At 39.4% G+C, this 17,610-nt stretch overlaps 1 protein-coding gene across 2 annotated transcripts in view; it reads left to right on the forward strand.

The window, feature by feature from the left end:
- The window catches only part of LOC124863683 (zinc finger protein 385C-like), a 213,753-nt gene that overhangs the window by 161,680 nt on the left and 34,463 nt on the right, over positions 1–17,610 (forward strand). For both annotated transcript variants that reach the window (XM_047358112.1, XM_047358113.1), the window contains exon 4: positions 11,337–11,479. In XM_047358112.1, coding sequence (XP_047214068.1) covers positions 11,337–11,479 — 143 coding nt within the window. The remainder of the gene's footprint in view (positions 1–11,336; positions 11,480–17,610) is intronic.

Below are 17,610 nucleotides of genomic sequence, written 5' to 3' on the forward strand. Positions count from 1 at the left end.
TGACTTTCAGCCCCGAGTTGTTGTTGCAAGTCAGGGAACAAACTGTGGAATGTGCTTATTGTTGTGGTACTAACTACTGTTAGCAATACAAACAGAAAGCAATATTCTTCACTGCATTTTATAGGTTCAAACATTAAAGGGACATGTTCACAAATAGATGTTGTACAGAACTATATGTGCCTCTGGTTTAATTAAATAAAGCTGTCAGATGTGCAAATACAGTAAATGCTTAACATGTGTCATTTCACTGTGTTTTATATGTGCCTGGGCCAGATTGGAAGCTGAACTGAATCCTGCTGAGCAACCTATGACTTTCAGTCAGAATTCTGATGTCAGGGGAGGTTCTTGTATTTCTGTCTGGGTACTCGGAATATCAAACTTCTCATGAAAATAGAATGTCCCATAAGGTTGCCTTTGCACTGAAATGAGGATTTCCAGATGTGTTGCTATACTGGCAAGTTTTAATATCCTGAAGTTCATGGAAAAACTTGATCCAGCGTAAAACAAATCATAGCTATCAAAAAAACACCTAGTTTTAGAACTAAATTATTTGGATTTTAGTGTAGAAATCTATCAATTGTACAATGCAATGTGGTCTGATGAGACAGAATTAATTTTATTTGAATTAGATGGTGTCAAGCGTGTGTCACAGGAACCAGGTGAAGAGTACAAAGACCAGTGTGTCTTGCTTGTAGTCAAGAATGGTGGTGGGAGTGTGAAGGGGCTTTTGGGCTACATGAATGCTGCCATTCATTCACCTGCAGTTCATTAAGGGAACCATGAATGCCAATATGTACTGTGAAATACTGAAGCAGAACAAGACCCCTCCCCTTATAAATTGGGCTGCAGGACAGTATTCCAGCATGATAACAACCCCAAAACACACCTCCAAGATGACCACAGCCTTGCTAAAGAAACTGAGGGTAAAGGTGCAGGATTGGCCAAGCATGTCTCCTAACCTAAACTCTATTGACCATCTGTGGGGCATCCTCAAACGGAAGGTGGAGGAGAGCAAGATCTCTAACATCCACCATATCTTCAGTGTTGTCCCATGTAAAGATATAATGAAATATTTACAAAAATGTGAGGGGTATGTGTTTTTTTAAATGCTGTACAAGTAGCGTTTCACAGTTTGTTTGTTTTTTTGTAATTAAACAAACCCAAAGCAAATTCATGTGTGCCGCTTCTTATTGATTAGAGGTGATATTTCTAGGTTGAGCTACAGTTTACAGGCTGATTGACGCAAAATCATTCTTCTGAGGTTACACATTTTCAAAAAAGAAGTCCTGAAGTCATCACTCCTTGTGGTGACTGCTCCATTTTCAGTCATGGGTCAAACTGTGCTTAGCCCTGCATATAATCAGGCCACATGGAGCAGCTTGGCACCTTTGGCAGTTCCAGGAAAAGAGGAAGAAAAGAGGGCAGACTACATGTGAGAGATTTTAGGAGGGAAGATGGTAACTGTACTGAGATTAAACATAATCTTTTAAGACATTCTTCACAGGTTTATTAGACATCAAGTATCTCCGCTTGAAATATCCTTCTGCATGTAGATTTTTAGATCCCTGCTAGCTCTTCTGCCTCACAGATATACAGAAGAGAAGGCCTAACACAACTGTGTTCTAATAGTGAAATAAAAAAACTGACTGTTTGGCAGCAGGCAAAGAGGGCACTCCGTTCTAGTCAAATATTTATTGCAGCGCTTTTTAAACTATATCTCCCTCCTGTGCACACATTCAGAAGCATATTGTCATCTGCAGAACTCTTATAAACATATCTAATTTACCACTCATTTCAGTTAGTATGACAGTCTGAGTGTTGCAGGGGAAGAAAGAATATATAAATGGAGAAAAAATTACCAAAACTTTACATTTAATGCGCAAGCATCTTCAAGTATATATTTGGCCACTTTCCAAGTGCGCAGCTCATATTTATAGCTCAACATTCATTATAATGAGATAATTTAAGTGGATGAAATAACAGTGATGTCATCGTTAAGCCTAGGATCATCCATACCCCTGTCAGATTTTGATTTTAAGTGATTTAATTCATTCTGCCCAGACGTTTGTTTCTAATAGAAAATGTGACATTTCTCCAAAGATAATAAAACAGATTTCAAAGCATCCTTCCTTCACTCTCTCCACAGATTCTTTATCAGACTCAAGTCAGGACTTTGAATAGGCCACTTCCAAAATATTTATATTACTTCCAGTCAGAAGAAAAATATTAGTAAAATTAAAAGATTACATTAAACCCAAACTACTATCTGACTGCATCCCTCATTTCTTCCCTGTTCCCAAGGGAAGCGCAAACTACTACTAACTACTACAATCAGCTGATCTACTTTAGATCAGCTGATTGTAGCGATGCAGTAGGGGTCTCAGTTTCAACATTGATTGATAGCACTGGGCGGAAAAGTAATGTTGGTTTTAAGGTAGATACGGTGTTTTGAGTCTGAAGCCTCAAATCAGTTTGGATATGTTGAAGTGTGGTTCTGTGAAGTTTTTACTGGTAATAGTTCCCTTATGTTAGAAAGAGGTCCTAGCACCATGAGTAATACCACCTTGGAATGGTGAAAGCTAACAGACAAGTAAGATGTATACTGTATCATGCATCTGCCTCATCAGATAATTTAGTGGATCAGCTGATGGTGAGTCCAGTGAAAAACCTTTCAAACATCTACAGAGTCAGTGACTTGTTTTAAATTGGTAAAGAAAGCTAAAAACGGTAATGTTTGTGTCACTTGCTGTTGGTTTCCTCTAATTCAAGGACTGATTTACTTTCCAACAATTTCACATTGATGACATATTTCTACTGCAAGTAGAAGAGCTATTACTGATAATTACTTCGAGGAACCCGATTTCCAAACATTCAAGCTAATCCTTTATTGTAAATGTATGAATACAAGCAACATGCCATCTATAAATCTGTAATACCAGCAGATGTGTTATTGTCATGTTGTTTTAAGTATCCTCTAAGTCTCTCTAAGCTCTGGTGACTTTTTATCTGTGTTCCAATATTTCTTCCCATACTTTTTTCCTGTGGCTGTTTGTTGGCCCTGTTATAGACTGGCATTCTGTCCAGTTACCACCACTAATGGAAAAACAAATGAAATAATCTAGTTATTGTCCTCTGTCTTTGCTGTAATACCTGTCACAGCTTCTTTCACACCACCTGCTGATCATTTCATAAGCTAATTGGCTGTTAGGAGTCACTTTTCTCTTTATTAGTGGAGTGTAGTCGGACATCCCACAGCACCTCAATGTCATTTTGAGCCCTCAAATGGCCCCAAGCCTTCAATCCACCACAAGGCCAATTTGCAGTTTCCAGCCAAAGCACATCTGACGCAGCTATTAATATGCAAAGCACATCATGGTTTATTCCTTACTGCACTCCAAAGGATGCTCTGTTGGTTTGATTTATTGTAACAAAAGAAACCTTCAGCTCTTCATACATGGTGTTGTATTTGCAGTCTCTTACAGTGCTGTCAGATCCAGTTTCATCAGCCTGTGGTCTGAGGCAGGGCAGAAGCCACTGAGATGTTTGCAGGGCAGTTGGGGTGGATGAAACTGCCCTGCTGCAGATGCACAACGGTTGGGACTTTATATGTGCATTACAGGACCTAACTTTGCATTCTCTCTAAAAGGCAATAAGGACTGTTCTAAACATCATAAGTTAGTTTAATATATGCAGCTGCAAAATGACAGGAATCATCTAAACTGTGCATGGTAATTATGTTCGGGTTTTGCATGCACTTAGTACTCATCAACTCACTGGTCAGCAATTTCCCTTGCAAATTCCTGTTCAACACTTTTAAGTTGCGATGTTGATGCATTCATTATCACAGCTGGATAATCAGATCAGAGGCCTGATGATGAAGGTCTTACTGACAGTCAAAATGTTTCTCAGCGGGTGGGCGCAGCTGAGAATCAGAGATCTGGTGAATGACACTGAAAATTCAACAGCACTCAGAGGAAACGTATATTTAAAACATGTTTTCATTCTGAGAGACAAATAATTATTTACGAGTTCGGGGAATTTTATCTGACAGCAGCGAGGAATGATGATAGATGGGTTGATTTGTGTGGTTGTCTGCACTTGGATCTATTAATATGTTTGATTAGCATGTACATAGTTACAGTTTTGTGCCCAAAGTCTAGATCGTGGTTTAGATCATGGCAATCTAATTGACTATGCAGCTGTCCATAAGAGATGGACAGCATGAACAAATATGCAAGAATGATGGAATAATTTATTCAAACAAATATCACCAATCTGGAATAATCTCAAGTTTATTCAAAAATGTTTTCAAGTAATTATTATTTTTTTTTTATTAGAGAGGCCCAATTATTGATTGCCAAAATCCACAGTTTGCTCGGATCATCTTTTTTTCTTTATTGTCACACCAGGGCTACCAGCAAAGGATAATCCATTCTTTTTTGTTTTGTAAAGTATCAGTTGGCCATCCATCCATCCATCCATCCATCCATCCATCCATCCATCCATCATCCATCCATACATCCATCCATCCATCATCCATCCATCCATCCATCCATCCATCCATCCGTGAGAAAGGACTTGCCTGAGAAATCAATGCATATTCTTGGTCAGCAATATCTCAACCCCTGCTACGTTGAGTCAGGGTGGGGTAGTTTCCATTACTTCAGTTACTGCTTTTGGGTTGAACTCGGATGTCCAGCACATGAACAGAGGTCATGAGAGGTCATTGAGGGCATGCACACATCCAAAATACATTGTTGGCCTCTTCTTTAAAATCATTAGTGGGTGTTCAACACACAAAGATTCCTTTGGATATTTTTGACAGTTCTTCATATCTGTTCAGAAAGTTTGTGATTTATTGAGTTGCTGTGGGACCAGCAGGACAAAATGTGTTACAGCAACTTGAGTAGTATGAATCCTGTATTAGCTATAAACATCCTATTGTTCCTTTAGCCCTTTCTAATCACTTTTCACTGAGACAATGTTATGAAGCTGTCAGGAGTAAATGTTTTTTTCTGACTGTCTGACTGTCTTCCTTGCACTGTCAATAAAAAAACAGGTATCTCCATGGAGGAGGAAACAACCTGGACCAGAGGTTGAAACCAGAACCCTCTTATACGCTGTAGATGCTTACTCCATGGTAGCTTTTCATAATAACTGGGCAAACTTAAAAAATAATTCAGATTTTCTTCCAGTAACTTAAGTGAGCATGGCAGGGAGAACACTAAACCATATAATGTTCTGCTGTGCAACAGGCAGCCGTAATGACTATTTATTTACATTGGGTACAGTAGCTCAAATGGGACATCCAAGGTATAATTAAATAAAAGGAAAGCTGGACTCATCTTGTTGGTTTAAAGAAAACATTATCTTTGGACATTTGTTTTTTGATAAATTCATATTGAGTTAAACTCTTTGCAGACAGAGCCTTTTGTGTAAAAAAGAAACAGTTTTTTTCTATTCTTCTCCCTATGCCATTTACCACCATAGATATGCAGAATGGATATATGTTGTGAGGATGTTAAAAGTGAGGAAATCCATTTTATCAGAAAACAACAGGAAAACAGGATGAACTGCACAAGAATTACAAAAAATAACTTCAATCTTGAGTTGTTTGTTTTGAAATGACCAAGCTAGTTAATGCTGGAATCCTCTATTTTCTAAGGTGCCTGTGTAAAAAATAATTGAAAAATCTATGTTTGAACTACACGGCTCAGATGCACCACACAAACACACACATGCCCGAGTAGATGCAATGTGACAGCTGTTGTTGTGTAACCAAGCCCAGTGACTCATGAAAGGGAGGAATGTGGCGCTGTGATGGGTTGAGGAGGAGGAAGAGGAAGAGGAGGCCTGCCTCGAGAAGGTTTTCCAGAGACAGTCAGCTATGTTCCCAAAGTCATCAGGGAGAGAGAGATAGAGGGAAAGAAAGATGCTGGAGATTTGGTTTCAGGCCATGCCTCAACAAGCCCTTGTCTGGATGCGGAACCACAAGTGAAGCGTAAACAAATATGAGCTCTGATGCAGTCATGACCGTGGTCAGAAGAACCATATGGCTAACCACATGCAAAAGTGAACTCATAGGATTCAGTTGGAAGAGGATGCAGAGTTATAGGAAGAGCATACTGAAATAAAAAAATGCGCTCCTCATAAAAAAATGTGCTTAAGCTTGCTTTAAACTGTGCTCCATTTAGAATCATTCACAATATATGCCGAGTACAAAATTGTACCTTGTTTGATTTTGTCTGAGCCTCTATGTGTGTGTGTGTGTGTGTGTGTGTGTTTTGTGGATTTGTTTATATTGAATTTCTCTTGGCCCAGGAGCTATTTGTTTTTCAGCAATGCGTAGGCAGTTTTGTTGGGATGTGTGTGCGTGACATTCGTCCAGTACATGCAATCTGAGCACACACACTTCCACATTTGCTGTCACACATGCCTGGATTCAGGCTGGGCCTCCGTGGCAGTGTTATCATCCAAAGAGGCAAACAGCCAGCCCCTGATTTAATAAGCTGCCTGGGGAGTAACAGAGAGGTGGGAAAGCACTATCAGCTGATAACTGTCCTCCCTGCAAGCCCATCTTTTTCCTCTTATAGCTTTGCCAAGAGAAAGCTTGGCTTTTCCTTGTTTTTTGTGTGAATGCGCATGCCGCGTGTGGGAGCGATCCCCTGCCGGCTTCAGCCCACGTGTCTGTGGGCTGCATCCGTGCTGGGCTGCCTCGTTCTGGGTGTCAGACAGACAGAAGAGGAGAGCCCACACATGGCAAAGCCAGGCCAGATCTTCACGCTACGGAGCATATGCACAGTCCCACATCCACTAATCGCGCACAAAAGCATGCGTCTTGCGTCATAGATGGCAATTCTGCCAAGCAGGAAAACTCCATGGCCCAGAGTACTGACAAAATCCCCATCCCTGTTGGCCTCTCTTCTGCACTTTACATGGCCCACATAACACAACAATCACTGCTCACAAACCTGACAGCAATTCTACAAGAGGCATCTCTAAAATATTACAACAAATAGGAACAAAAATATACCACAAAATGTTGCAGAGCAACTGTGATGCTTTATTTTGACATTTTCAGTTTCTGATGGCTTTGAAAGAATATGTGAGCAGTCTCTGTGAACTCTTTATATGTGATCCAGCTGACTGTCTCTAAATTGACTGAATTTTAATAAGCTAAAATATGTGTGAGATGGTTGCATTCATGAGATGGTTGCATTCAATACGGTTACATTTGTGTGTTTGGCTTCCTGTTTAAATAATTTTTTTTTAAATATATTTTAGTGAAAAGTTGAACTGATCTCCAAAAAGCTTCCTAGTAAAGATAGAAACACTTTGAAAAGTGCAATCATTGACTGTTGTTTTTAAAATATATAAGACCCAGAAATGTCTGAAAAGCCACGCAAAAGATTTAATTAAAAAAGTTAATTTTATTTATCTCATGTATGTTTGTTGTGTTTATTAGAGAGCAGCAATAAGATTTTTGTGGTTGAAGTTTCCAGTTTTTGTAAAGGTTTGTCCTGTTGAAGTGGATTTTAGCCAATGGTTTTACTTAATAAACTATAATTTAGGCAGATCTTAAAATATCATTAAAAATATTTTTAAAGCCTTTCTGTTATGACTGGTTATGAATTGTTAATTTTAGGAGCAGAGATATAATACTGTGTGTGAGTGAGCGCTGGCACAAAAAAGGGTTTTACTCTTTTAAAACAAAGACAAAATAATTACGTCTTTAGCATCTTAGTGATTAGCACCATTAGCATTTGTAAAATAGAAGTCTTAATGAGAGAAAGTGGATTAAATTCTGAGATTTCTAAACTGATCGGAGCATGTGATCAGCTGTCAGAAGGTCTAATCAATGCCATTCAAGCTGAAAACCAGCCAATTTTTCAGTGTACCTCTCATATCTAATGCAATATCTGGTTGAAGTCTTGACCTGTGCTCGATTCTCAGGCACCTTAAGAAAGTTGCTTGAATATGACTTTCATAAAGTGTTAGTGTTTAGTTTTTAGCACTGTAGCTTATATCAGACATAATATATACATTTTAGAGCTTTACAATGAGTCAGACCATCATCTAGCGTTTAATTGCTCAACCTTACATTCTAAAAATTAACTGATATGATTCTCACATAGAAAACCACTACTAGGAACTCTATTTTCCCAAGTAAATATTTCCAAAGTTTATAATCACATTGAGCAATTTGTTTCCTTTTAGAAGAAAATGGAAAGAGCTGCTAAAGACATAGATCTGCGGAGTAGTTGTGCACCAATGCACTGTACAGAGACAGCTTCAAAAAGGAAACAATTCCTGCATCCTTACCCCTGACTGTGCCGCAATTTCCATTGTAAGCCAATAAAGTTCAGACTTGGTGTACCAGCAAAGTTGTGTTTGGATGGAAGAAAAGGGACAAAATAATAGTAAATGTTTCCTTTTAGACAATCACGTTGAGTAGCAAGGACAGCAATTATTGCATGAAACAAATAATTATGGTGATGTTCTCAACAGCAAACATCAAACTGCGCATCCAAAAAAAAGGATAGCCTATATAAGAAAATATTGGTCCTAAAGGTAAAGCTTCAGATCAATTCTGAGCAAGGATTTATTTTCATAAAATGTTTTTAAAATTCTAAGTAGATTTCAGAAAATCTATGCGACTACCAACCGCGTTTTAAAGAAGCATGACTAAAACCCTCCATAACAGGTGCTGAACAACTTTAAGTTGCAGTTTACAAGATTAAACATTGCTGTGGTTATCTAACTAATTACTCATTTAAAAAATTTAAACAAATGAATCTTAAAACCATACAGAAATACAATGATGCAGGTTTTAGCTCACCTGAAAATGTTTTCACCAATTTTAAAAAATAGCAGCTCTTTTTATTATTTAACTCCAAGCACACAAGGATATAAATCTTGTATTAAATATATTCTCTTTGAAGGGGCATCTATTGTACTTTAAAAGCTGGTGAATTTGTACAGTTTGTGGTTGCTTTTTTATGCTGTGAAGGCAACAACGCAGCCATGGCTCTTCTGTTCCACAAGAGCTGAATGACAGGCATGCTTCGGGGTGGCCACTGTGACCCACAGCTGACACCAATGATTGATCCTGGTGCAGGAATAAGTGCCTGCGCACAGCTGAGCGGACCAGTCCACTGAAATGCAGCCAGGCGGAAAATTAGAAATCTCTTCATCCCTGGTCCATTTGAAATCCGATATCTCTCGTCTTCCTCTCACGCAGCCACCTTTCCTTGGCCAATAAATCAGTAGTTAAATGATGTGTTTATGTGCGTGTGCATGCATGCGCAGGAGGGGGAGGTTTTCTGTCCTTGAGGGCTAAGAATGCACATACAGGTCCTTCTCAAAAAATTAGCATATTGTGATAAAGTTCATTATTTTCTATAATGTAATTATGAAAATTTAACATTCATATATTTTAGATTCATTGCACACTAACTGAAATATTTCAAGTCTTTTATTGTCTTAATATGGATGATTTTGGCATACAGCTCATGAAAACCCAAAATTCCTATCTCAGAAAATTAGCATATTTCATCTGACCAATAAAAGAAAAGTGTTTTTAATACAAAAAACGTCAACCTTCAAATAATCATGTACAGTTATGCACTCAATACTTGGTCGGGAATCCTTTTGCAGAAATTACTGCTTCAATGCGGCGTGGCATGGAGGCAATCAGCCTGTGGCACTGAGGTCTTATGGAGGCCCAGGATGCTTCGATAGCGGCCTTTAGCTCATCCAGAGTGTTGGGTCTTGAGTCTCTCAACGTTCTCTTCACAATATCCCACAGATTCTCTATGGGGTTCAGGTCAGGAGAGTTGGCAAGTCAATTGAGCACAGTGATACCATGGTCAGTAAACCATTTACCAGTGGTTTCGGCACTGTGAGCAGGTGCCAGGTCGTGCTGAAAAAGGAAATCTTCATCTCCATAAAGCTTTTCAGCAGATGGAAGCAAGAAGTGCTCCAAAATCTCCTGATAGCTAGCTGCATTGACCCTGCCCTTGATAAAACACAGTGGACCAACACCAGCAGCTGACACGGCACCCCAGACCATCACTGACTGTGGGTACTTGACACTGGACTTCTGGCATTTTGGCATTTCCTTCTCCCCAGTCTTCCTCCAGACTCTGGCACCTTGATTTCCGAATGACATGCAGAATTTGCTTTCATCCGAAAAAAGTACTTTGGACCACTGAGCAACAGTCCAGTGCTGCTTCTCTGTAGCCCAGGTCAGGCGCTTCTGCCGCTGTTTCTGGTTCAAAAGTGGCTTGATCTGGGGAATGTGGCACCTCTAGCCCATTTCCTGCACACGCCTGTGCACGGTGGCTCTGGATGTTTCTACTCCAGACTCAGTCCACTGGTTCCGCAGGTCCCCCAAGGTCTGGAATCGGCCCTTCTCCACAATCTTCCTCAGGGTCCGGTCACCTCTTCTCGTTGTGCAGCGTTTTCTGCCACACTTTTCCTTCCCACAGACTTCCCACTGAGGTGCCTTGATACAGCACTCTGGAACAGCCTATTTGTTCAGAAATTTCTTTCTGTGTCTTACCCTCTTGCTGAGGGTGTCAATAGTGGCCTTCTGGACAGCAGTCAGGTCGGCAGTCTTACCCATGATTGGGGTTTTGAGTGATGAACCAGGCTGGGAGTTTTAAAGGCCTCAGGAATCTTTTGCAGGTGTTTAGAGTTAACTCGTTGATTCAGATGATTAGGTCCATAGCTCGTTTAGAGACCCTTTTAATGATATGCTAATTTTGTGAGATAGGAATTTTGGGTTTTCATGAGCTGTATGCCAAACTCATCTGTATTAAGACAATGAAAGACCTGAAATATTTCAGTTAGTGTGCAATGAATCTAAAATATATGAATGTTAAATTTTCATCATGACATTATGGAAAATAATGAACTTTATCACAATATGCTAATATTTTGAGAAGGACCTGTATGTCCAGTAAAACTTCCCATCCCTCTAAACACACTATGGTTGGCTTTTAAAAAGAAACACATTTTTACACACCAACTTACACTACTATGAGCTGCACACCCTAATAACTGCTTGTCCCATGCTTCTTTGCAGAATAGCCACTTTGGAAAGGGTTATTTCTGTTTCATGTTGCTCCATGTGTGGACTGTTATCTTTATGATATTAAAATTTGTTTCATGACCTGAAACATCTACTAAATGTGACAAGAAGAAATCAGCAGGAGGCCACATATTTTTTCACAGCACTGTACATAAGATACATACAGGTAATTCTTCTCTAATGAGACAAAGCTGGATTATTGTACCTCAGCCTTTACTAAACATCTCTTTATGTTCTCTAGGTACATCTACCCAGGGCAACTCGCTCCTTGCTTCTCTCCCCGTGCCGGGGCGGCCTCTGCAGCCTCAGCTCAACCTCAAACACCTCCTGCCCTTCAGACTTAATGGATCCTCACCCCTTAGCCTCTTTCCAAACTTTAATACGGTACGTTTCATGTGAATTTAGAACAGAAGGCAAACAATCTTAAATTAATAATTTCAACTAGATTAAAGCTCTTCAGCTGAGCCTGAGATGTGTTTGTGAATTATATGGTAAAGTCAGCATACATTTTGTGAGAACTGACAGACTCACTTCATCACATTGATTTATTTTGTGTAAAATCAAAAATAATTTTGTTGCATGTTGTGCAATCTTTGTAAGAGCAGAAAATGAGACAAAAAACAAAAAAATATAAATTTGTTTATACATTTTTATCATTTTATGGCCTAAACAGTACTGATCCAACTACCAGGTTACTCTCTAAAGACTTAACTTTTCCATCATATTGCAGCCTTTTAGGTTTAGATTATAATCTTCATTCAGGCTTGGTTTCACTTCTCAACACTGCTGCCATTATGACAGCATTAGCATCCATAGATGGGACCCTTATTACTTTGCTCCAAACATCAGCGGCAAACCACTTGGTTTTCCTGCACCTCAGCATGATGCTTACCTGTGACTGGAATTAAAAGCTTGTGTCTTTGATCCTTTCTCTGCCAACTTTATGCCCATTGTCGTTTTGTGTGTGCGTGCTGGCAGGAACTTCAAATTTCTTTTGATCTTAGTTTAACACCCTCGTTGTGTATTGGATTCACTGCTTTCATTGCACTTCAGAAAGAAAGAAAAAACTTCAGCACTGTGGTCTATAAATGGAGGACAAGCTGCAGCTATTACATATGGCTCGTTACAGCAGAGGATATGTGGGAGGGGGTGCGTGAGACAGACGTTTGCTGTATGACGTACATGTAGAGGGTCACCAACCTGATATGTGAAAGGTTCAGTGTATTCATTTGCTCTGCCGCCCACTGTACCACCTTGTAGAAGACAGTCTATGCTACTGGCAAAGGCAGCATTGTAAACACTTATTTCTCTAACACCCTTATGTATTTATATTAGCGGTGGAAGCTGTGGGCTCAAGTCTCCTGTCAGTGTTTTGTCTGTGTTTCACTTTGGGGAAAATTGCTGGTTCTATTTCCAGTCCATTGCAAATGCCCAGTGGTTCTTACAAAAATTATTTGTGACAGTCACACTTTCCTTTTTGCTCATTCTGTTTCACAAATAACAGTAACTGTTGTGGTAACAACTACTTTAGGAGAAAAATACAATTTGGACATATGAAGGAAGTACATTGCCTTGAAACATTATTCACACCCTTGAATTTTCTTCACATTTTCTCCCCTCACAACCACAATTATATTGGGAATTTAGGCGATTGACAAACACAAAGTGGAGCATAATTGTAAAGCGGACCCGAAATTATATGTTTTTTTTTTCACTAATAAAAATTTGAAATGTGTGGAATGCAATATATGGCTTTAAACACAACTACAAACCTACCAACACATGATTGTCCACCTCAACTGACAAGCAGAGAAAGAAGAGCATTACTCAGAGAAGGAGCCATGGAAACTGGAAGAGCTGCAGAGAACCACAGCTCAGGTGGGATAATTTGGTGACTCCACAACAATTAGTTGTGTAGTCTTTTATGGCAGTGGGATGAAGAAAGCAAATTGAAAGAAAGAATTTGTTGAAAGAAAGCCATAAGAGGTCCTGTTTGCAGTTTTCCACAAGCCAAGCAGGAGACAAACCACGTGTTCTGGTCAGATGGGGCCAAACTTGAAAACATGTTGGCCTACATGCAAAGTGTAAGGTATGGTGGAAAATTCACACTGTACACAACCCTGAACACACCTTCCCCTCTGTGAAACATGGTGGTGGTAGTATCATACTGTGGTAATGCTTTTCTTCAGCAGGAAAAGGACGCTGATCAGAGCTAATGGCAAGATGAATGGAGCTAAATACAGGGCAATTCTGAAAGAAAACTGTCATAAGATGCAAAAGACTTGAGACTGAATGCAAAAGCATGGCATGCTTTTCTTAAATTTTGTTGAAAACATTTTTTTGAAAACATGCATTGTTTTCCTTACACCTCACAACTATCAGCTACTATGTATCAGTCTATCTTGTAAAATGCAAATAAATTATTTAGATATTCGTGTTTGTAATCACACAAAAAATTCAAGGCATATCTCTGTATACTTTTTTAAAGCACTCTGTAATTTTGCCTATTCAACTTCCAAATTTCGTAAATACCAGTAATCGTGTTGGAAGTAGCTATTGCACAATGAATATACAATATAGAAGACAAATTGGAGCAGGAATGGAGGAAGTACATCACAGAATGTATGCATACATTTTGATAGTTTGATGAAATAGCATCATATCACTGTTTCAGTGCCAGAACAAGATGATTAGCCTCCTTACACACGGTCCGGCAGTACAGCATCTGGCATTAATCACAGCATCCATTCAGCTCGGAGCCCCAGGTTTTCTTAGTCCTGATAAGGTATTTGTTGCACCATGCATCTCCAGAGGGGAAGATGAATACACCTGTCTTCAAACCCAAATAGTCTCCAGTTACCCTGGTGTCCTCTTCACATCTCTGTCGGTTTCTTTCTCCTGAGCTTTCCTGAAACCCCAGCACGGATTGAGCCGCCTGGCGCAGAAAAACTCCTGTCTGTGCTTGAATAGCTGGGAGACCGAAGGACTGGGACAAAAGAGGCATTTATAGCAGTCGGTTCAGGATGACTCCACACAGACAATGGACACATTCTTCAATTCCTAAAACAAATAGCTGGGTGCAGTCTGCCCTGGGGAGCTGGACAGAGGGCAGGAGGGCTGGGAGCGCTACATTTCAGTGGTTGTGCTATAGCTGGCAAGAAGAAAAGTCACGTTACCCTCAGAGGTAGCTCTGAGTCATAAAACAGAGACCAAAATCAGCTAAATAGTCAACCCTGGGGGAGAGACGCACCACCAGCATGGAGGTATCTTTGCCAGGTGTGTTGATGGTGCCTCTCACACCTGTCCCTGAGGACTCTGTAGTAAAAACTGAAACCAATCTTCATGAGGTACCAGCCTCTCTGAACATGACGCAGTTTTGGAGTGATCTGAGACAGCATCCGAGTCAATGCTATCAATACACCAACACTCCTTAATCTCTGGGCAGCTGAGGCAGACAACAGTGTCAACAGGTTAGGTTCAGAGACTCTGTTGGTCCAACTAAAAGTAAGAACAGCCCTCTCCTTAGCTATCCTCAGATGTGAGCCATGGAACAGACAGGGTGAGGCCTGTGCCAGCATGATTGTGATATTTTATACCCCTCTGAAGGGTGCCCTGATTGAATCAGCTGTCATTGTGGGCTGTAGATCCTATAATGAAGCCTCAGCTTTCTTTGCTGTTCATAATATGCCACCAGGGACTTGTGCCGTCTTTAAACGGGCAGTTAAATCTATATTAGTCTGTTTGAATAATTTATCAACAATACTTCACATCTGCAGTGATTGATAATGGAGCAAACGGACATGTTTTTGAGATCAAGATTGAGTAATTCTTTTATGAAAAACCTACTTTGTCTTTATGTTGACGAACATTAAGAAAATGATTCACCAGTCTTACGAGTCATTAAAATCAAATAAGTCTCATGACCTGTCAATGAAGTCAAAAAACAAGTCACTGACCATAAGAAGGAGTTTAACACTGCACTCAAACGAAGTAGAGATTTGTTTATAACATATTCTTATTTTGATTTGAAAGAATCAATGTGGGAAGAGTGTGCACTCAAAGGTTTACTGAATAAAGTTGAGCTCTCTTTAAACGCATGAGGAACAAAATGGTCTCATTTCCAAACTTCTCTTTTCAAAACTGGACAAACATAGACGCTAAAAACAAACTACGAATCCACTAGTAAAGACTGCTCTGGTCACTTGGTTACAGATGTTTCCTTGCTTGGATGGAAGTGCTATTCCTAAGTCTAATACCATACCTATGAAAAATCTTCTCATGTGAAGCGGGCCCACATAACTAGTGCGCTAAAGCAAGAAGTTAATTAAACAATTACCAAGAGCTTGTCCTCTATTTCATCAGAGATCTTCACAGATGTGTGACTTCACCTCTTAAATAAAACAAACTGTCTGCTAAGGATTGTTTTGCACATTTGACATATTTTAAACATCTGACCATTGGATAAAATGCTGGTTTACAATTTCCAGTGTGTAAACATTCATTATTGGACCTCACGATGAAACAAGGGTTAACCTTCACAGTCCCTTGTTTTGTCTTGCATAAAAAAAGTCATGCAGCTCTCATATAAACAGAATGAGACAATAATAGCATGGAAGGTCACAAACCCATGTTGTTTTGAGAAATGATTTATTATTTTGAGAAACACCCTTTATTTTGGTTGAACTGAGCATTTATTCTGGTTAAATCACAAGACCCAGCAAACCAGCTAAAGTTGGCAATAATAAAAATACAAATCAATAATAATAATAATAGTAATAATTGACTTAAGTTTGCTGCATAGCCCATACGTTGTCAGGTGTCAATAAATTAACCTAATTAATACCACTAATTATGTACTAATTGCCTTTGGAGTCTTCAGATGACTAAAAGCTTAATGTAGAGCTTCTGAAACCTTACTTGCATATATCTGCTGTTTTCATTACAAATTTCTGATTATGCACATTAAGGGAACTTTAAATTATTATCAAACATTTGTTGAAAACACAAGTTGATAACTGTTGTGGGAGTGAGAACAGCGGCAGAACATCTGGTAAAAAATATGTCTCATAATACGGATCTGTAATCAAAATGCATCCACCAGCAACATATGCTCTTTGCTGTATGAGTGGGAAATGCATTCAAGATCATGACCTATCATACACAGTCACTGCAGAGGTACTGAGGTATTCTGCTCACATCAAATAGAGGCAGCATTCTGATTAACAAAGTGTTGGAATTATCATTATCGATTAATTAATATTTATCAAGAATTATAATTAACAATCATAATTTGACAAAATTAATTTCTTAACCAAAATCCTCATTTATGAATCGAAGACCAGGGATGTCTTCTGATGTTGTAACTGTGGCTCAACGCCTTTGATAATTACAACCGTTAAATACTCGGTAATAATTGATAACTATTACCAGAGATGTCACTGTTTAATCGACCGTTTCTACCGAAACGTGGGGAACTTTTAACGTTATTTTGACTGACGAATCACTTTTGCACAAAATAAACACAAAACGCCTTCTCTTATCTATGTGAATATTTATTAAATCACAGCCTGATACAATTCGCTCTTCCGATTTAATAATCTTCACTTAATCAAACTTGCAAAGTTCTACACAAAAAGGAGTAAAATATCTCACTAAACAAAATAAAGCAAAACAGCAGTGAGTGCGTATGGAATCAACCAGCAGTTATGGCCAAAGTGATAATATGACAAGGGAATATGGTATTGAACGAAGCTTTGGGAGCGCAGCCCGCCAGAAAGTGTAGCTCAGTGAGATGCACAGTCATAAAACATCCCCCAACTCGGGGCGGGGGTGAGCACACAAAGAGTTATAAAACTTTTGGCAGCAATCTAGTAAGCAGTAAAGGTGAAGACAAAGAAAATGGTGAATTTCCCCATGAGGTTATTATAGCAGTTCAGTTTCACAGCGCACCTGTTTGTACAGTAAAGACACACTTGCGAGACACGACGGCCTCTGAAAGTACCGGCAAGTTTCAAAACAATGGCCTGCACATATAATTCAGAACATATTAGACTCTAAATGGCGACTCTAATTGCACTAAAGTTTCCTCTACCCTGCCTAAGCTATTTCTAGATAAAGAAATGAAACAAAAAATAATAAAAGGATGCGTTTTACTTTGTTGAAGTCTTCCCTCTGAGCAGAGTTGAGAGAGAGGAAAGGGAATGTTGGAAGTTAATGTGCGTCCACAGTTAACTTCGGGAAGAGCGGTCCATTTTCGTCCTTTGTCCTCCTTGGCAAAAAGGAAAAATATTATCTGACTGTCAGCAGTCGACTAGAACCGAGCACGGAGGGAGAGTTGCTTCTCCTATAAACTCCGTGGTTTTGGTTACGTGTTAAACTCACATCTTCAATCAGCAAAGTGAAATTTCTGGCCTTCTCATTCCAGAAACCTCTTTCATGAATTTTTCGTTGGCCAACGAAGGAGAATAAATGAAATCCACTCGGGACTCCTCTCCAGAAATTGATGCGCCTCAGTT

The sequence above is a fragment of the Girardinichthys multiradiatus genome, chromosome Y (assembly GCF_021462225.1).
Source record: "Girardinichthys multiradiatus isolate DD_20200921_A chromosome Y, DD_fGirMul_XY1, whole genome shotgun sequence".
Classification (NCBI taxonomy): domain Eukaryota; kingdom Metazoa; phylum Chordata; class Actinopteri; order Cyprinodontiformes; family Goodeidae; genus Girardinichthys; species Girardinichthys multiradiatus.